Here is a 22,623-nt window from a genome sequence, read left to right as displayed (position 1 = left end):
TAATTGCGATGCATTGAAAATATGGAGTGCCATAAATGTCATGACAGCAAACCATACCCAAAGCTAACCCTAACCATACACCTAGCCCTAACACAAGCTCATCTATAAGCACACTAGTTTTACTAGATCGCTATTTTGAATGTTATTAAATAGTATATTCATATTGAAATGAACCCGAATATTTTCGGCTGACACTCGTCTGGGGTAATCGTCAGCAACTAGTAGAGAATTGGAAAGAACATTGTATATCAACAATCGTATCAACAATCGTATTTTGAATGTCTAGCTAATGATACTCTCGTTGTAATGCTAAAAAATAGAACACCCGCTACTTTGAATGCATCGCTGTTAGGACACTCTCAATTTTCAGCATATCAGTTTTTTTACACTAGCTGTTTTAACCGGATGACGTCGAATACCGATCGATTGGTTCGAAGCTGACGAATCAGATATTACATAAATATCTCTACAACCCAGGTTCTGGATATGAGCTTAATAAGTGAAATCCAAATCCTGAATTAATCTGTCGTCATGTCAAAATTAAATTTCATTTCCAGTAATGCTTTGGAAGTCGCATTTAAATTGGTATCATTCGGAACAGTTCAAACTGGGATCTTAATCCGGTTTCTCGTAACTGCAAATCATATCCAAATTGAAATTCATACTCATCACTGAGACGACCATTATTTATCCCACAATTTATCTCATGGCGACATTTTACCTGAGTGTTTTACGTGATCATAAGCAAAGTACATAGGAGATAATATTATGTAACATGGTTTGTCATGGCTCCGCCATGATGTCATGCTTTCGAGATGACGTAATTGACGAGACGGTTTATAAGTGTACTAAAGCATATCTGTCTTCCCTGTCAAAATATGTTCCTTGGCGTTTTTATGCAAAGTGATGGATCGCGCCGCATCCAGAATCGACATATTTTGATCAATTAGGATGGGCAATATTGGGCATATATCCACTAAGTCATCATATCTCGCAGACAATATGTTAAATAGAGGATTTTTGTCGGTAAAAATCACTGCGGATAAATTATTCATTCGCGGCAAATACGGCAGCGCTTGTAGTATCTCTGAGGATGTTGGAATTACGGATTTTGTTTCCCGATATACATGCCAACGCATTGGTCGCTTTGGAGTTTGTTTACAAATCAGCTTAGTTCAAATCAACTCGCCATCACTATGCGTCACGGCGACTTAATGTGATTGTTGAATTTCATATTCGAATCTTTGTTGTTACGCCAACAGGCTAGAATATTGCCGGTATTTTTTCGGGACTCTTCGTATCCCCGCAGGGAGAATGCGATGCTTTTGACGTCGGATGTCCGTCGCGGTAATCGATCCAATTTCTGAAACGTATTTGAACGACGAAGAAAATAAACAATTGTTCAATCGAAAACAGAAGACGCGTTAGGTTAGGCGATGTTTTGATCATATGGACAAGCATCGTGTTTAATGGCCAAGCCGTCTTATCGTGCTTGCCACCAGCACAGGCGTTTGAATTAGGGATATCTAAATCTCTAGATATCCGTGGTGTCTATATTTGTTAACAGGTGATATGTACCATTTCAGTTCGAGGAGCATTTTGAGGTGAATTTTAATTGAAGGGAACAATTAATCCGAAACAGACAGATTACCGGATCGCGCATCGATTCGTCGGCGTGCTGTGTTCATAGTTCAGTTTTTAATCTGGAATTGGCCCTGCGTGTCAGCCTGACCAATGTGACCATGGAGTGCATATGAGGTCGGAACAGCAACAGTAACAGCCTATATATGCCCTGAGATAGCAGTGGTCACCAACATATGTGTTGTGACCCCAACTGGAGTCACGCAGAGGTTCCTCTGGGTCACGGCCGTCGAATTTCAGCCTATCATAGACTTGAGCATTTAAATTCGTTATTCTGTTTTTCAAATGTCAGTTAAAATAGGTCTTGACACTTTGTTGACCTGCACTGAATAGTGATACTAGCAGATAGCAGAAGTCTGCAACCGGTAGTGCTCAAGGACAGATGAACTGTCCTCAAAGAAGTGCCTATTCGGCTGATGTGTTTCTCGCGAAATCATCTTCAGGTTTGGTTTAGTCTGGTATAAGTGAGCATTCCTTTGAGTCATGATAGACTTCGCCGGAAATGAATTATTTTTCCGTGCGTATGACATGAAGGTATGTTCTAATAAATGATTTAATTGGGCATATCACGTAGACTATGAGAATCTCGTGATTAAACTGCTATTCTTTTATATGTTTACTTGGTAAATAATAATAATAATAATAATGGTATATCATGTGTGACAATACGATGCACGGATAAAAATCTCCGTTTGGGGCCCCGCTCCGTCATTCATCATATTTCAGGACAACATATCACGTGAAATTTATTGGATTGCTCCAATAAATTGTCATTCACATGACACCCATTTTAAAGACAGCATCTCCAATCTGTATCCTCGTTATAAGTAAATCATCGGATAAGAGGATGGCATAAAATAATACTTGAATACGGATGGTGTGACTTATACCACAAAAATATGTGTGACGAAATTTACTCAATAATCGGGCTATGTTTCAAAGTCTCATGCGAATTTGATAATTTAATATTGCTGCTCTCGACCCCGTCTATGTTTACCAACTCGATTAAAAATTGATATCCCTTCAACTATATACTATATGCTGGATTGTTGTTACATAAACTACGTTTTGTGCATGCAACTGCAGATTCTATGATGAGAAATGTGCAGCATGCGGTTAACCTATATATAGTCATACGTATTTTGCCTTTTTATCGTGGCATGGGGCATGTCGTACATTTCGCCTGGGGGGGGGGGGATGTTTGCATCAAACTTGTGTTATGTACTTGTACTATATGCATTATGCGAAAATCATAACAACTAATAAGCGATCATTGTCGGGCGCGGCACGGAGTCGGCCCTGTACTACTGATGTGAATGAATGATATATAGGGTGTACTCCGAATAATCTTGCCATGTAAATGAATAGTTGGTCAGGAAGTGGGGTTGCGACATATTCAATCTTGACAAATGAAGTCGTCAGCCTGAAAATATTATGAACCACTGCCGTATAAGATGTTATGGAGAGTGGATACTAGGCAACAAAGAGCAGGTTGGCAATGCTACCGTAGAATGTAGATCTTGGTATTAGTGTCACTTGTAGGATTGTGTGACAATACAAACATGTAGTTATATAAATTACGGCCGCGCCCATGAGCACGGACAATTCTGATGAAAAGACTTCGACGTCGTAGAATAAGTGTGACGTCATTGCGACTTGAGATTGGGGGTTGACAAGCCCTCTATGCTGCTTATAAATGTGTGTTAGTTAGTTTGTTGACGACGATTCGCGAATGAACAAACGAAACACGAAAAAAACGGTGACTATTTCCTCTAAGCTCGGGCCATGTGGCGCAAGGGACTGATTCACTCAACCTTTGACATGTATACTGTATGTATATACAAATCCGTATGGCGATGTGGTACTCCCCACAACAATCTGTCGTCAAATTAGCCGTTCCATTATGGTAGCAAACTAGTTCGAACTGCGTTTGTATTACGGTGTCAGCTAACAAATATTAACTACTATTATAATCGTTTTATTTTTATCCAGTTAGTAAACTAGGATAGCGTCGTGATGTGGGCCTTCCAAACTTTGCGAGAAAGCGCATCGGGCCTTTTCCGGCGGCCGGAGCAGCAACACGGCAGTCACGGTCCCTCCCACAAAGACGCCATGAACAACCTAGTCACCCCGCAGAGCATCGTTAAATTCACCGTTCCCCAAATGCGAAGCCATGCACTACCGGAAACCAGTTTAACGCCATCGGAAGATCAGAAACGCGACTGCTGGCCAGTAGACGACAAAGAGACTACGTGGAACGGAAATAGAAGCGATCGTGGCATCGTGATACCTGGCAGGAGTGAATCTCCTTCGTTTAGAACACCGAACGGGTCTCCGTCGTCTTGGAGTTTCAGAAGTAAATGGCTGAGAATGAAGCCGGATTCGAGGCCGGCGTCGCCTGTACCCGTACCGCATCCAATACCGCAGGTTGTCGGTACGTCTGTTTTATTTACGTTCGCGAACGATTTCGTATCGTTGTACAGAGCTGGATTTAATTATTGATGCTATTTTTCTCGTACGAATTCTCATGTCTCCAGGATATGCCTTTTGAGCCCAGCACCTTATGTGCTTACGACTGCATTTAGTTTAAATTTGATATCGCCGCTTGCGCGAATAATATTTATTAATTTTGAATACGGCCACCGGATGAGATCGGTATCAACAAGATGTTAGATCTTCGATTATTGTTTTTCTGTAACCGAGTGCTTCCCCAGGGATTAATTCCTATATTGCACCGGTGTTGTCGTAGTTGTGAGGTTACACTTATCGAACCGTTACAAATATATTAGCAAGTGCGCTCCCTCTGCTCGTTTTAGCAGTAAGCATTTTGCGAATTGAGCGATACGTATAGCCTACCTGCGTTTTCATTCTTTTTCCGCGCAACCAGCGTTATCCGCCATGGATGCATTGATGAAAAGTAAATTTGGGCAAAACTCTTCGTGACTTCTTCGAATATGGTGCGCGATATAGCGTGATCGAATTAACCCGGCCGAATTTCCAGGTATCGTTTTCAGGAAATCTATTATACTTGCAAAAATGGGAGTCTTGCAATGATTCGCGCGAACCCCCTTTCTCGCTCTGAATTAATTCGCATTTTACCCTCTATTTTTCGCTGCTCCCAATTTTCCATCATCCATATGGCAGTTCAATTTCCTATTATCAGCTTTCTGTAATTTGCCTATCCAATAACATTGTGGCAGTTCGTTTCGCGACGTTATCGCTCGATTACCATCAGCGATTGTCCTTGGGAAACCATAGCGAGGTGTCGACGGATATTTATGGTAATTCAGCCTTTGTGTCGAATTATTCTCAAAACAATTGGCCATTTCATGCGTCAGCACTAGGCATACATCCCATTATTTCAAACAACCGAATAATATTGACCCGCACCATGCAGAACAAAATATATAAATGATATCAAAAGATAACATCCGAGTCATCGAACACACGCTGGTATAAGATTCCAGTCCACGCGTTTTAGCTTGCCCGCATGATGCGGACCATACTATTTTTCTCTACTTTCTTGGAATTCAAATGTATAGCTGGATAATGATATGTATTATTCAATTGAATAGTATATTCATAGAGAATTGGAAAGAACATTGTATATCAACAATCGTATCACATATTTTGTGATACGATTGTTGATATACAATGTTCTTTCCAATTCTCTACTAGTTGCTGACGATTACCCCTGACGAGTGTCAGCCGAAAATATTCGGGTTCATTTCAATATGAATATACTATTCAATTGTATATTGAAGTTCTGTACCTCCAAGAAGCTCTTCATATGTATTATTGTATAGTCTTGGTGCGAACAGAAGACTGCCATTTTCCTAGTGGTGTTATATTTGGAAGTGTCTCGCCGCAGCAATATATTGGTAATATACTGACCTACTGTTGCCGCAGAAGTACACTGTGAACTTCAAAGGGATTCCTTTGAATTCATAAAAATGATGGCCGATTTGTCCACATCCTGAGTAATATTCGCGCCATTGTTTATAAAATCTTTAGTTATTTACAATGTTCTTACGCATGGCCTACTAAAAGTACTAGTAGGCCATGGTTATGTCATAATCATTAAATTCAATTCTTTTTTGATATGTGATCTTATAATGTGTCACACCGAGGCTATGGAGATATATCATCTGCGATTGAAATGTTCAAGTATGTGGTGAGATGCGCGTTTCCCCGGTTAACCGACGACCAGCTATATGCGTCCAAAGAAGCGACTCACGAGACAAACGTTTATGAGTAACACAGTAAATTATTTTCATCTGTTATCAGACATGTCTATGTCTAACGTCGAGTCCTAAAGAAGGACGTTGTGCTGTTTTGGGATTTGGTTGGCACTTTTCGGTTGTTTTTACGTGTCATGATGTGCCTAGACTGAAGAAACTGTAATTTATTTATGCATATGATATCGCAATTCCTTAAGCACGGAAATGGAGTGGTAATTTCTGCGTAATAGTGGTTCAAACTAGGCGACGCCAAGTCTGAATCCGGTAATTTCTGGCAGGCAAAATTCATTACATGCTTTCCCTTGCTGTGGGACAAAAATAGCTTCCGACTATTTATTGATTTGATGATTAAAATCAACTCTAGCCAAGCATCTGTCATGTATTCATAGAATGGGTTTGCCTGCGCGTAAATAAAAATTGACTGCGCCTTTTCGAATGCGTAAGTGCTACCGTATATTCCAAGGGCAGAACACTGGCTTAGCGGTGGTGACAAGCTGCAGTCAAATAATGCCTTTTGCCGCTATTAGATTTCAAGTGATACATGGTAATGACATGTACAGTGAATTCGTCGGAATATGTTTGTTTCAAAGACATGGCATTGTAAATCATAAAATTGTGTAATGTCACGATCATAGGAATGTTTGAATGCAGGAACCACGCGACAACATACAGTACATACAGTACATGCGGTAGCCTACTTATTCTTGTAGCCGAATCATTCTTTCTCTGCAGAGATCACCTGTGGTTCTCCGACACACACGTCGATGGCCCGCGACCAAGTGGAAGGGCTTGGGATGAGCCTTCAACATTTAGTCGAAAGGAAAGATGGCTTCGATCTGCTTACCGAGAGCCCGAACACAAAACGAAAAGAGTCGCTCTTCCACGTGCAAGGCGAAAACAAATTGTTGACTGGCAAAAACGGCGCGACCCATTGGTAAGATTGGATTTCCATCTTTTCAGTGCTAAATATTCGGTCGGATGGCGCAGTGTTTACCTAATCAACCGCACATGATACCGTATCGTAGCTCCTTGATTAATGGTTTGCTTATTCAGTCAAACTGATAGAAGCAGTTGATGATATTGCCCCACGCATGAGGTCCATATTATATGATGAATATCAAGTGATGTACAAATGTTCAAATCCGCAAAGCGACCCGGGTATATGACAAATACAAACATGTTTGATATCTCATATACCTTACGCTCGTATACTGCGACTAAATGTAGGCCCTAGTTTCTGTTTTGAGTCTGCTTCGATTATTGACATATCTTGCCTGCGCTAGCCTTCCAAAGGAATGATATCATTTGTTAAGCCTTTTTGACAATGAACGGATGACTTCTCTGTGCAACAAATTCGTCACCGAATTAATTTTTCCTGATCTGTGCCCGAAATCCGTTTGGTACTGGCCATCACCGCATGCGATTATTTTCTAGCAGTAACAAATCCTTACGCGAAAGGAACTCTGACTTCCCGGAGGACAGCATTTTCAGCTATGGGTACATTCCCCAGGTGCCGTCAGAGATAATGCCCGGACGAGGTGCGTCGTACAAGGTGAGTGCGCGACTGCGCATGCGCGTGTACCTGAAGCGATGTTCGGCACAGAATTTCTGCTTCAAATTTCTATTAACACATTTTATTCTCCGAACTCCGAATTTAATTATGAGCCCATACTAACTTTCTGCGCATGCATTTCATGGTCTAACTTATAGTGGTGCGCTACCTGTAATCAGCGGACCGGCCCCTCTCCTCGTAGAGTTCGTTGCTGGTATGCGAAAGTTTTTATACATTTTCAAGTTAAGTGACGGTTCAGAATTCTAATGGTCAGAATCACTGATAAAAATTTTAAACATACAAGTTAATTTCTGTAATCGAAACATGTGTAATACTGGCAGTGGCGTACCCGGGGGATGTCTCATATGTCCGAAAGCCTCCTTTTCCAGGATCGAATATACACATCCTTTTCAAATTCAAAATCTAGCCTTAACATTTGATAGCGATAATTAGATCCACGATCGGCGCTTCAACGGAACAATGCGACAATGCCACTATTTTCTCTATTCGATAGTGTGGTAATGACGAAGCGTCATATTCCTAGACATTTCGCAAAAATAGCAAGTGTAACTTCTGCACCGCAATCCTATTAAGGAATGCTTTTTCTATTGTTAGCCTGAGCCGGGCTACTGGTATTAAAGACTGTATCGCACAAACTCGCGAATTTCTTGTTCTATCTCAGCAGGGGGCTTGTAGATATCATATTGAATGAACGGAATAAATTGAGATCTGCAGAAACCCGCAATGAGCAATTGATACGCGCATATACATTTGCGCGAACATTAAAACAAGACAATCCGCGTATGTGCTAACCCTACAGAACCGAGTTGGCATAATATTAGCAATTAGCATTGTGCCAGTCGTTACTGACAATCAACTAAATCATCGCAAATTATATCATTACATAACAGATTCCGCTTTGGACATTTTGATTGTGAAATCTGGTTTGACACCGAACCGAGGTCGCGCATTTATTTGAAAGCGATATGCAGCGATCTCCTGCTGTGTCGTAACAATTTTTTGACATGTCAAAAAAAGTCAAAATTAGGTCAAAATTGTAAACAAAGTCAAAAAAATTTTACAACCTGTATTTCGTTTGTATCGTAGATTTTGCGTTGTCGGGGAACTTATCATTTGACATTTTACAGCTTGTTATATAGCCTACTTTATAGGCCTACCGTTGTAGACGGCCCTGTCGGCTCATTGTGAATCATAAATATTGAAATAAAACAAATAGGTTGACATGGTGTTATGCTCAACGTACCGCATAATCCTAACTTAAGCAAGACTGCGTGGGCATTGCATGATTCTTATATCAAGAAGCGCATGATGACAAAATGTGATGTAGACACCACCATTGTCAGAATGAAGCAACACGGTGTGTCATCAGCAGTGTACGCACGCACAACTTCAGTGTTGTCATCCAATAACTGCTACTGTTGAACGTTCTTTCTCCATTCTTGGCAAGCTACTTAGTATGGACAGATACTTTCTACCCGAGAATGTAGGAAAGTATCTTTCATTGTACTACAACAGATTTTAATTATTTCTACCATCACACGTGATGTAACAACTGGACTTCTTCATTTTTCATGAAAAATTTTATCAGTTTTTGAGTCAAAATTTTTTTTGGGCCGAACTACTTCGTAAGGATAGACAGTTCGAACCAGAAATAAAGATAAGTAGTACAATTCTACATTATGTGGGTAAACACCTAATCTGCATATACGTTAGGTCAAAATTTGGTCGAAATTAAGTTTTATAAGGTCAACATACGTCAAAATTTTGATTTTTTAGTTGAAAATCTTCCGTGTTGTAGGTAAAAAAATTGCGCTAGTTATAACTTAGTTCTGTAAATTCGAACGAAGTCGTCAACACAGCGAAGATTATCCCGTCGTTGCAGCATTGTCATTCGTGCAATGTGAACACATTTAATTAGATAAATCGGTTAGAACTTGGAACATACTATTTTTTTGAAACACCTCTATAGGTGGGTGCGGCAAGTCGCGACAAAACAAGCCGCTAGGCTCACATTGAAAAACGACCTTATAAGTGTATGAGTGGTAATAAATTCTTTCAATGTTGAGCATTTTTGCCTGTACTCACACCCAAATTCATTTTGAAACCGGTCCGCAGAGCAAAAAATGTTGCCTACTCCCGATATCGACAAAAGCCATGGATTGTATTGTAACGTTTTGGCGCTGTGCCGTACGCATACCCTCGCGTGCATGCATATTGCATACTTGTGAATCCGCCATTACACCGACGTTAATCATCGTATGCTCTCAATTCGCCGCTGTAACTATAGCGATCGTCTGATATTAAAATTTCAAACTACTGACCGATCCGGGGACCGACATGTATTTAATATCTGTATTATATAAATATCTCAACTGAACCATAGTTTGCTTATCACTTGTTACTATATGAATTACAACCAACTCATATTTCTTATGCAGTCGCAACCGGAACATTTGGTGAAAATGAAGGAGAAACAGTTCAAATTGCCTTCCATATCCAGCGACGAGGCGGGGTCCGTCGGCACATCGGAAATGGGTAGGTTGCAGGCTACTATAACGGTATTGCGGTTGGTAGAATATAGGGTATCAGCAGCAAGGGATCCTATGATTAATGTCAGCATTTAGTTATACGCAACCAAGCAGTACGAAATACGAATCCGTTGCATTTTAGCGTATAGTGTATTCTATGTCGCGTATAACTCATAATTGGAATTGCTGTGAACATGACTGTATTTGGAGAAGCGGTTCCTTTGATCCTCTCATAAAAATTGCAAAGCATTTCATTCGCATTGTGTGAAAGTAAACGAAATATGTCTTTGCCGCTATAAGCATAACGTGACGTCATATGTTCGTATTCACTAAGAACCACATTTCATAAAATTTCACATTCACACGAACCTGAACCTTTAGGGGTTCGCACCATCCCCAAACTTGACTCCTCCTGACTTACCCTATCATATTAAGCTATAATTGTAATACACTGTTTTCCATGCATTGTGCAATGTACCTTAGGGCTCTTCAAAAATGACTTTTTTTCTCAAATCGTACTGGCTACTTGATAAAATTGTTAGGCTACCTAATTTAAGCCTACACACAAAATTTGGTTCAATTCCAGCCAGTAACCGCTTTGCTACAGGAGAAGAAAGTTTCTAATTATTATATAAAAATAAATAATGGAAAATTTGAAAATTTTCTGTTCACCCCATGAAAGTGTTAGGCTGTCTATAGAAACGATGCTCACCAAATTTGGTTCAATTCCAACCAGTGGAAGCGGAGTTATTGCCGTCGAAAAATTTGGATTTGAATAAAATAGTATTTACGGTGACCGATTCTTTGTTTATTTATTATAGTTGTGCTCACCGTAAATACTATTTTATTCAAATCCAAATTTTTCGACGCCGATAACTCCGCTTCCACTGGTTGGAATTGAACCAAATTTGGTGAGCATCGTTTCTATAGACAGCCTAACACTTTCATGGGGTGAACAGAAAATTTTCAAATTTATTTTTAGATAATAAATAGAAACTTACTTCTCCTGTAGCAAAGCGGTTACTGGCTGGAATTGAACCAAATTTTGTGTGTAGGCTTAAATTAGGTAACCTAACAATTTTATCAAGTAGCCAGTACGATTTGAGAAAAAAAGTCATTTTTGAAGAGCCCTAATGTACATGCCATGCGACATGACTATATGTTCAAGATACGACGTATTTACTGCTGTGTTCTCCGGTTCTCCTATATTCTCCAAGTCAAATCATCTCATAAAAATTTACAGTTACGAGCATTAAATCCCAAGAGTAATACATAGGGACCACGCGAATCACCGAGAAAAGCCCATCAATCTACTTAATCACGCATCGACTATTATTCAAAACATCCAACGCCCTGTCATTCGCTGATGCAGACGAAGCCATTTCTTCTCCTTCGTTGAACGACTCGGACCAAGATCTATACAGAAGAACTACAACAACCGCAACACCTGCCATTCATCTTTGCGTCACATATTCGCCGGAGGAGCATCGCATCGATGTCGTCATGATGGAGGGGAAGGATTTCAATAAGAAACATTTCTTTTACGTTAAGGTGAGATTTTGATAGAACACAGGTGGAGATATGACAATGACCACTACCATAGTACCTGACGTGTATTATCTCTCAAGTTGGATGTGGCTCGCACCAAAGATTCCTGCAACTCCTAACTATGCTCAGAAGTGATTTGCGGTTTACGATCGCAAAACTTTCCACTATTTAAAGTCAAACAAAATTACAAATCGACGTAAATAGACTGAGACTGATGGTATACTACCCTGATTTGATACGCCTATGATACATGTGTTCACTGTAGACAGATAACCTAAAATTTATTGTGATGTAACAATGTTGCACTTTAAGAACCGGTCACACGGACATCTGCAAATTCGCTCATAACTGTTCGTTTCGTTCGCTGCCAGCAATGTTGCAACCCACAGTGTTAGATTTAGGTATCTTAATATTATATTTAAGGAGAAATACAGCAATTTAAAAACGATTGGAAAGGAACCAAATTTGATAGCTGTGATTTTCCTGTAAGTGAACCGTATAGTTTTCATCCCCATGAAATATTCGATTTACTTGAAAATAGCAACGCCAATGTCTTCTCTGAACTGCGGTGATAATCGGTACAAAATCTATTGAGGGTAAGACGCATAAAAACGCTCTTTCTGCAAAACGCTCTTTCTGCAAAACGCGAAAAATTAGATAACGGCGATTGCAAGCACCGGAAGCTCCGTATCTTCTGATCATAACAATGTCGACTCGAAACCTCGAATGTGGCTCTGACAATAAAAAGCTTGAGAACCACTGCTCCATGACATGAATTCAGAAACCAACCGCGCATATACGCTATAGTGCAGGCTGGTGCATAGTATCAGTTTCAGATTGCGTTGAAAAGATGTTCTCATGTCGTTTCAAGGTTTCTTTGCTACCGCATGAGATCAGCTATCGCAGTGAAACTATCAAACCGGATGAACCGTGTTTCAAAATCCAAGAACAAACGGCGTTCGAAAACATCCAAGAAGAAGATTTACAGCAAATGTGTTTGAAAGTGTGTGATGCGTGTGGCGGTAACCTATATCTTACCAACATTTATTTATGCGTATCGCACCCGCAGATATGTTGCAAAGAGAAGGTCAGCCGAATACGCCATGCTGATGTGATAGGGGAATGTATACTTCCTCTATTCGACATTGGTTTCGACAAGCCGAACGAATATTGGGTGTCGCTCAAACCCATTGAAGAAGAGGTAACGTATAATATATTCTTTCCGTGTGACGGATACTTACAGGTTAATAATATCGTCGGCCCCAACAAATGATCGACCACAGATGTATAGTTCTTATCGTATCTTTATTCCGTTTTCGATACGACGTCATTCGATATATATACCGCAATTACTCTCGTATCGTACCAGGAATCCCACATATAAGCGCACGTGGCTGTCCAGTGTCCACTGTCCAGTCCACACGTCTTTTTTTGTTAATATGTTGATCTGGCTTTAATCAGTGGCATGTGTATTCATATTCGATTGTTCTGAGATAACTTGAAATCGAAAATCAAGACAAACGCGGAGACGCGTATTAAGTACTTCACCGCAAAATTCCAAATCGATATATAAAGCGTTATGTACTCCTTTGTATCATCAATAGCAGGGGCGCGCAACATCCCGCGACGGGATTTTGAGCGGCCCGCAAACAGTTTCTGGTCGTACATGAAAATGTGACCCGCGGGTCTCTACGCACATTTGCGAGCTAGAATTTTCGACCAGAAATATTAACAAGAAAAAGCTGCGTTCTATTCTAACTGACGTTTACGTATGCATTCTCTACTAAGGGTTTCTACGTCCGACATGCCGCCAGAGTTCAAAGAACGTGTTTACAACTTTGATCGACCACACATGTCTCATTGACGTCACCGCAATTGAAGTACAATGCCTAAATAATTTCGTTAAATACTGTTTTAGTCTCAATGCTTCAAACTTAAAGATTGCATTAAATACGTTTGATCTTTGTATAGGTGGATGAATACCCTATTGATGTATCGAGTGAAGAATCCGGCCCGCCAAGTAGGCCTACGTCATTTTCCCATATGCTGAAGAAGTTACTTGCCCCTGATCAATAGGGACCTCTGACACCATCGGCGAAGCTCCCACGATCTTCTACCAGAGGTGTCAAACTCAACTTGCGTCGCGGGCCGGATTCAAACCTTTTGATAGCTCGCGGGCCAGACCAGTCAAATGAATTCAAATTGTTACCTCCAAATCCATACCCGTTCTTTTCGCTATAGTCCTAATTATCGAGTCTGTGTCAATAACAATCGCACATTGCATTTTATCACGGATCATACGAGCTCTATTGTAGCAACACAAGCAATGACATTGGCGATAATACCAAATATATCATGTTTGGGCGGTTGAATATAGTTATAAACCGCAGAATTAGTGGTTCTAGCGACTATGTAAGTTGACATATTTCTATATGCTCCTTTTGTTTTAGTCGTAATGTGGTGTTAACTCTGCGTATGCGACGATATGCTCTGTGAGGAATGGGCTACAGAATATTTAATTGTGAACGCGGATGTTGGAATGTGCTTTATTCTTATTAAATCCCCATTTCGGCTTCTCTCTAGGCAGTGGATTTTTGAATGAAAAGTTATACAGCAGTGCGACCACGGATCCCGCGTGAACTGTTATATTCTCCATATAACCTGCATATAATGGTTTCGCATCGTCATTTCGCATCGGCGCATTGGTCCATTTTTCACCAAACTATGAACTCGGTGTGCACTTTTTTTCCTCCTCAGAACTTGGTGTAAATGTTACCGATTCGTTTCGAATGGTGACTAGAGTTAAACTGCAACACTGCCGTCGGATGGTTTTAATCTCAACATTTGTTGAAAATGTTTTCCATCTTCTCAGAATTGCTTCGCGGGCCGGATGAAATCGCTTGGCGGTACAGATGCCACCCGCGGGCCGTATGTTTGACACCCCTGTTCTAAAGATATTCCAAAAATACCATTCAACTCTTCGCCTTTCTCTGCCATATTTCGGATGCTCAGCAATCCTAATAAAGAATATCGGTCTTGTGAAAAATGACCATATAGTTGTCGAAACACCATGCTATTAAACAACTACAAAGCGGCCCGTATCGTAATATGTCAGGGGCTTTCGTTTTGCAGCTGCAACAGTCTAACTAAGGTATCGTTGGGAAGTTAGCCGAAAACATTTACACCTCTATGTCAGTGTACTGTACAGAGAATGCGGGATAGATGTCATAGAATAAAAAAGACCTCAAACCAATCCACCACATCAGATCATCGAAGTCGGAGAAAAATGATCGACTGTCATCTGGGATCCAGTCAATGTCGATCGCAACATTACACGGCATGATTCCCTCTGTCATCCCACATACCCAATATGATCGTGAATGATAGTGGCTCCGCAGATGTATTCCAGTGACATAACATATATATAGTGCATTAGTGTGAGGCAACGGAATCTCGGGAACACTGCGTTCTTAAAATTATAAATCAAGAGTCACGGTCCAGTGACCGGCTCACAAGCACCGCTCCTTACCGTCAACTCTAACGGATTCTACTCATAAAATATTCAGAGTCTGGGTTTGAGGCGACAGGATAGTTAATCATTAAACCAGGTGATTATAGAAATGGCGCGACGTAACATCTGCTGAAAATTGATCGCCGTGTCCTGAAATAATGATAATAAATCAATATTACTATTACTCTATTACAGGAGACTCCTCATCTTTTAATATCGCTCTCCTATGATGATATGCTGAGATGCCTGACGATTGACGTAATCGCGGCGCGCAGTGTCCCGAAAGGAAAGCTTGGTAGACTGCCTGGTAAGCATTTACACCGTTCGGGCTAACTACAATCAAATACTTCACATGATTAAATTGCTGAAATTGGCACCCACTGGTACGGCATCGCAGTCTGCGCACAACGATTCGAGAACTCGTATACAAGTTGCGTATCAATTGTATTGGTTGGAGTCGATTCTACAGCGAGTAACGAAATTTTAGGTCCAGCGCTCTAGGAGTATACCATAGTTGAGATTATTTCCTCGCGACGTGACAGCCTCGAAGGGCGGAGATCATAAAGTTAGCTGATTTGGGAGAATGCTAATCGGGACGCATTTTAGGCGGAGATCATAGCTGATCGGGAAGCTTGCTAATAGGGATGGTGTGAACGTGAGGTTCACGTTCGCGTTCTGTGTGTGAACCTCAGAAATTCACAGGTTCACGTTCACAAACGAACCTTGGTAGGTTCTGCACTGTGAACCTTTTTCTTATATTACAATATTCACTTCAATATAATATCTTTGGTTGAAATTTACTGCATTTCAATTACGGGCCCCTCTATGCCTGGGACTGGCAGCATAAAAAAATAAACTCTAAACGACCATACACCTTGACAATCTCAAAACTTTTACATGCTTTGTTACAAAAGTTTGCTCGAAATATCCAGCTTCCCGTATGTGAATATTTAGTGACTCTCTGCTTTGAGCTTGACCCGCAATCACACAACACCAAGAGCAAATACACTATACATGTAGTCAATGAATGATGCTTATTCAGCCAATCAATGAACTTGATATCGTTATCTGATATAAAAAATCCAGCAAGAGTACAGTGTCAATCTTCATATGTTCATTGTATCGTAAAAACCAAATCCGTGAGACTGGGGTGTTGGCTACTGCTGTATAGCTTGTTTTTGGGGTAATATCCGTAGCAAGTACAGAAAACCGTTTTACACTCTGCTCAATATCAACATAGCAATACTCAGATGCCGAATACATTGTCCGGTCTGGCCATGACCGTTAAGGAGTAAGCTTATATTCCCTTGCAAGTCCTCGTCGAAATTGTTGGCAAAGCAACGGAATATAATGGTTTTATGGGGTTATTATATTATTTGATTACCCCGGTTGATACATTTGGCGAAGTTTAAAACGTCAAAATGTATTTCAGCATTGTGGAATTATGTGGCCCGAGTCGTCGCTAGGTATCGTGTTTATCAATACAGGCTACCACTTCACTGAAATGTAGGGCTGGAATTATCAATATGACGTCACGAGGTTCACGTTCGTGTTCACACAGAACCTTTCAAAAAGGTTCGCGTTCACACGAACCAGAACCTTTCAGAGGTTCACATCATCCCTACTTGCTAATCCTGTGATTAAAAACTGCTAATCGCCATGCACAAAGTTGCAGGTTATGCGCGATCATTACTCGAGCCCCTCGAGTAGGGTTGCATTTAAAACAAAAATCACTTTAAAACAAATATGTTTAAAACATGATTTTTAATGTTCTTTTTAATTCATGACATCACGAATATACATAATGACGTCATAGTGGATTGACATTGACAATTGCAAATATAGGGTAAATATCGCTCCTTTGACGAAATAGGCTTCCAACACCGGTCATATACGGACCAAAAATATCTTTAACCGGTACTACATCGTCCTGAAGCATTTTAGTGTCGGCGGTCATCATCATCAGAACATTCATTCCGTACTAATGATCTATATATCTACATATTATAGCTGCTGTCCCGACTATTTCGAGGGTTTCAACCATCCCATATCGTAAACGTCGGCTATATCGGGTGGTAATCGTCTGTAGACTCATACAACATGTTCTTTGGAAAGTATTTACACAATTATGGCATAATTATACATAATATACAACGTTAAAAAAGAAAAAAAAATTAAAAGGCCTTTGTTTTAAATGCAACCCTATACCCTCGAGCAATGTTCCCTGTAAACTGCGCACGTGCGCAAATGCGCAGTGCAGACACGGTCTCTGCGTACAGAAAATCTTAATTGCGCACAAAAAAATCCGAAGTGATGACCTCTTTTTTTAGTCTTTACGCACTGTTGTCCAAGAATCCGCGCGCAGTGAGTTGGTGAGTGTGCGCAGACTCATCAAACATTAGAGGGAATATTGCCCTCGAGATATCCCGAATTTTCAATTAAGTGGTGTTATCTGTTTCATCCTAATGCGAAAACGCGATTTTGGCTGTCAGTTGTCCATTTGTTGGATGAAACGGCAGGCTGCGTGTAAAGATGCTGCTACTATAATAGAAAGAATTTTCATCATCGCGAAATGAAAGTCGTGCTTAATCAGTGATGTACAACGAAGAAGTGGATTATAGAATATTGATAGATATTTCGCTATGCAATATTTGATACATAGTTCGTTGATTGTCCGACTGTTTACTGTTTTGTGAAGCCATTGCCTGTGGGAGACAATCGTCACGGTCATTATCGGAAATATTTGCGCGTAGGTAGGAATGCTATGCAGTGTACGCAGTTTTTATAGATAACTATAGTTTGTTATGGTTTGTTAAATCATGACATTGAAACTAACTTCAACTGGTTTCCTTACTCCTGGGTTGTTACACCTGATGAATGCGATAAAATCGACTTGAACGATAATCCAACTTTATGATATCTGCCCCGAATCTCGATTGACCGCCAAGAAAATGTTAATCTACGAATATTGATATAAAAGTCATTCCTGTACCTGTGTTATATAATCACAACGCGTGATGATGAAGTTGTCAGCATGGTCAAGAAGGACGAAAAAAAATTTGTTGAACTGTAACCGACATCATTTTCATCGTGGCCGCAAAATAACAAACTTTCTAATCGTTACTATTGGTGTGGTGTCACAATAAGTGACATTCGCAGACTCGACTCCGAATCGAATCACACGGGTGCTCGATTTGGCTCAGCAGCCCCACCTACATGTCGCATACGCTGACGCTATTTTATACCTGGAAACTTGCGACAAGCGCTCCGCTATGTGACAGTCACCCCGTAAGTTAGTGAACGCCCCATCGAGGGGATGTTCCGATAATGTTTCAGAAAGTTGCACACGTTGTCCACGTCGTCCAATTACCATATGGAAGACAAATAAGATCTTCGCTCCATCAAATACGCTGGACCTGATTTGTGGAACAGTATCTCGCCAGCTATCCGACAGTCATCGAGCAAGTCACATTCAAATCGAAATACTAACGATTTCTACTGAATCAATACCTGTTAGCCCTCTAGTTTACAGTACCACGACCTGACATATCGATCTCGCCTTCCGAAACATACCAACTTTTTGGTCACCTGTCCTTTTATAGTATCTCCTTTTACTTTTCATTCAGTGTGCAATGTGCATTGTGCGTGCCTCCTTTATTACATCGCCTAGGCCAGGTGGGAGTCTGATTTCGAAGACTACTCCAAGTCGTTTCGACACCTTCTTATCTTTCATTCTATCGCAGTCTTGTGGTGTATTGAAATGATGGAATTTTAGCAACGGTTTGAATTGAATTGAATTATTAGAAGGACCGCAGTCAGTTTTTATGCCTCTTGCATTCATCCCGTTGCTACATAGACGTGTGGGGACGTGTATTGTACGAGATGGGTGTTGACTGGGACATTAGTGATCAGTATTGCAATTATAATGATGATCAAACATATTTATGTTTATGAAGTCAGCCTGTGTGTGTTTGTATTCCTCAGGTCAACGTGATAATTATTTTCTCAAGTGGTAAAATGATCATCAGTGTCACGTTTCGTCTGTAAGCACATAAGCGTTTGAAGCAAAGAGCATTTGTTGTATCGAATTAATTGGCTTCCAGAAGTCGACGACGATATTTTATGAGGTATAGAATTGAAATCCGGTCAAGGTACAGCCGACAGACTATATTTGCCAGCAAAACATACACTGAGCGGACATCGACGGGCATCGGCGTTTGGCCAACCAGACAAGAGGTTATCATATCTCGTCGTGTTTTGAGAGCAGTAGAGGCATAAAAGTTTGACGATACACCCTGATCTTGGGGCCTAGTGCCAATCCTTTTTATTGTACGCATTTTCATCAGGAGAATCTGGTTAAATACTGGGTTTGATCAAGTCCAAATCAGCCAACCTGAAATTCTCGGTTCGGTGCTGAGGATCGAGAACAGGAGATTTTTCTCTTTGCACTTGTTACTGTTAGCTAGCTTCCTTGTCCCCGTTATATGATACCACCTTCATAGACACGACAGGTGAACATTGTATCGGAGTTATGTGAGTTTTTCGTTGATAAATCGCGTGTTATCCACCGATCAAGGATAATCCGAGGATTATCATCGAAAAACTCACATAACTCCGCTTCTACTGGTCGGAATTGACTCAAATTTGTTTTGCAACGTCTTTGAAGGCATCTCAACAATTTCATGGGGTTGGCAGAAAAATTTGGATTTTTTTTTCAATTTTTTCATAATAAATTAAAAATTTTAATTGGATCTGCGGAGGCCTTTATTGGTTGGAATCGAGTGAAATTTGGTGAGCAAGGTTTTCTACTGCAACCTGACGATTTAAGAGGTGACCGGCTTGAATCGGGAAAAAAAGTTCGTTTAGTGTTGATTTTTTTATGCTGCCAGCGCCACGCACAGAGTGGCTCGCAATTGAAATGCAATAAGTTCCAACGAAAGATGTTATAATGAAGCGAAAATTGTCATATATGAAAAAGGTTCACAGTGCAGAACCTACCAAGGTTCGTTTGTGAACGTGAACCTCTAAATTTTCGAGGTTCACACACAGAACCCGAACGTGAACCACACATTCACACCACCCCAAGTATTTACCCTATCGCAGTATTACTCCAAACATTCACCCAACATTCTCCATTTAGATACCTACGTTTCCCTAACGGAGAAAGGCGTCGACACGAAGTATCCGATGAAAAATACGAAAGTCGTACAGCGTACCCAGCACCCCGTTTTCGGAAAATCGTTTTTGTTCTCGTTCTGGAAGGGCGATGGCCTCGACCATTTGGCCGTCGTCGCATCATTGTACATCAAGGACAAAGTCCGCGGAACCAGCGAACTTGTCGGTAAAGTGGGAATCGGCCAAAACGTGGAAAGTGCGCTGGCCAGGTCACAATTCGCAAAAGCCATTATTCAAATGGGTAAATCCGTCACACGCTGGCACCCGCTATCCAATCCATGACATGAAGGAAGGTGGGCGACTTCATGGGCGTTCTACTGTTGCGAATAATCCAGGGGCAGAATAAAGCTCCAAGTTTTGTCCGCCTGAAATAGGCCTTTCTAAGAGGGGAAATGTGGATGCTGTTACGGAATTGGCTATTTTGGCTCAGTCCTAATATAAAACAAAGGCGGAAGCAAAATAGTGACATCGATCGTGTGAAAATAAAAGCGAGCTAGAAAGGGATCTTCAACACCGAAATCTTCGCAAGCGGCCGGGCCTGCTCTTATTTTATGTGCGTTCTCAGTCAAGAGGTTATATACGAGTTGAATAAAATTGCTATGAGCTAAATATTGGAAGCGTGGGTGGCTGTCTTTTAGACTGTATTCTGTCTATTATAATTCGCCCCAGCAGACGGAGCTTTGCAGCGTGCTCGGCTGTCCCATGGGAACGTAACACGCTCTTTGTCACACATTGTTGTTCTATTGATCATGTTTTGCTGTCTTTCGTCTCGGGATAATGCGTTAGTTAGCGGAAAGACTTGCACACGATAAAGTCATATAAATATTTACTTAGCATGCTCCCAATTGGTCAACCCGTATGGCATAACTATACATATGCATTGAACTCGTGATAGGTTTGATTTGCGGAGGTGGTCCTAAATACATTGACAAAGATATTGACGTTTCGGTACATTCCATGACGCATAAGCGCCAGGTTCAGGACGAATGGTCGACGGTCTTCTTTGTGTTATCAATATAGCATTGACATGCGGTGAGGTTGATGGTTGGTATAGTGACTCCATTAGATGCAGATCTACAAATACATGAACCCAAACAGGCTGTGGAGTATAGGTAGATTTTACCTCCGACTCCAGATATTGCGCAATTTTGATACAGTTGGATCGGATTCGTTTTCTATTGCAGATTTCGTTTCGGATATTTTCGGATGGTTGCTGATTTTTGGATAGTTCTGACTAGACTACCCGTTTCAATTTTTGATTTCAAGTCAAAAGAGAGAATCGTCCTCTCGGCATCCAGGCAGGACAGTAAACACGTTCTGATAGCACTCTAAAGTTGTTCAAGGTCCAAGCAAATATAAATCAGCCAACCCTAACCTTAGTCTTAGTGAAGACTACTCTGCTCAGATCTACAATTGGGATTCTTCGGAGTATATTTATTCGATCCAGATTTTTCGGATTCTGGACGGCATTATTCTCATTCGCGTGGATGTTTGGTTGAGAATTTTTGGATTCGGACGGATAGTTACTCATAGAGACTCGAGCGAAGTGAAGCGATGTTTGCGAAGTTGATAGAGCATTGATTCACAGCGCTGCAGATTGTTAAGTTGATATCAATCAGTAAGACAATTTCATCTGTTCATCACATTATGGTTATTCTCTGCTCTGCCGCAACTGGGCCTAATGTCAAATCCCACGATGATTGTGCGGGGTTCTGGTACTTGACCTTATCAATATCTGAACTTTGGGAATCAGTGCGACAATAGTATTCGTTTAATATTTGCAAATATAAATTCCGAGCCGTTTATGATGAATGGCGCTATCACAACTGAGGCTTTGCAGGCTCCGCTGTGCCGCGCCTCTTCTTTCGCGCTATATTTTTGAACAATAAATACGAAAATTGCGTGACTTTGGGTGTAAAAACGTTTAAAATTAGCTGTTCATGATCATCGATAGAAAGTACCAATTATTGACGATTTTCGCAATTTTCTTTTACATAGGGTCACCATAGTTTGGGACAGGGCTATCTAGAACTTCTAGTTCTAGATATCCCTGGTTTGGGATCCGGAAAGTAAGACACTTTTTAAAAACCACAAAAGTTAGATTACCGGACCGGAAAAATTTACGGAAAATCCTGTTGTGTTGACTAGAAAAAAGGTCATCTTTCCGGCTCGACTCCCGAATGAGCCACTTTATTAAAACGGTAATTTTTCCAGTACTACTCCCGAAAACCCCGCTTGAACATCCCCATTACAGATTTCGCGTCATTTACGCCGTTTTTCAGTTGTGCCTGGCCATTAGCCTGGCTTTCAAAGCTATGAAGGAGGACCATTTCCCAAAAATGAGGACATTTAGGCGTCCTCGGAAGACATTTTCGATTTCCTGAATAAGAGGGAAATCCTAACGGA

General features: G+C 40.8%; 2 protein-coding genes across 4 annotated transcripts in view; one reads left to right on the top strand and one right to left on the bottom strand.

The window, feature by feature from the left end:
* Positions 1 to 22,623, bottom strand: part of LOC145433385 (actin, cytoplasmic 3-like) — a 162,346-nt gene that overhangs the window by 138,389 nt on the left and 1,334 nt on the right. The window lies entirely within an intron of this gene.
* LOC145433381 (uncharacterized) lies at positions 958 to 21,253 on the top strand. 3 transcript variants are annotated; one of them, XM_080310471.1, is made up of 9 exons: positions 961 to 4,075; positions 6,615 to 6,816; positions 7,320 to 7,434; positions 9,894 to 9,990; positions 11,356 to 11,534; positions 12,403 to 12,534; positions 12,601 to 12,732; positions 15,238 to 15,349; positions 20,183 to 21,253. In XM_080310471.1, exons 1-9 carry the CDS (start codon positions 3,658 to 3,660, stop codon positions 20,497 to 20,499), a joined length of 1,704 nt encoding a protein of 567 aa, XP_080166597.1. In that variant the 5' UTR covers positions 961 to 3,657; the 3' UTR covers positions 20,500 to 21,253. The 3 variants fall into 3 exon arrangements, with proteins under 3 accessions (XP_080166598.1, XP_080166597.1, XP_080166596.1); XM_080310470.1 differs by having other exon boundaries at positions 964 to 4,075; positions 7,317 to 7,434; XM_080310472.1 differs by lacking the exons at positions 15,238 to 15,349; positions 20,183 to 21,253 and adding an exon at positions 13,503 to 15,231 and having other exon boundaries at positions 958 to 4,075; positions 7,317 to 7,434.

Source organism: Botryllus schlosseri, chromosome 2 (genome assembly GCF_051294905.1).
Source record: "Botryllus schlosseri isolate E-star chromosome 2, Bs_hap1, whole genome shotgun sequence".
Classification (NCBI taxonomy): Eukaryota; Metazoa; Chordata; class Ascidiacea; order Stolidobranchia; family Styelidae; genus Botryllus; species Botryllus schlosseri.
Note: the sequence above shows the minus strand (reverse complement) of the source record. Positions and strands in the feature narration are given on the sequence as shown.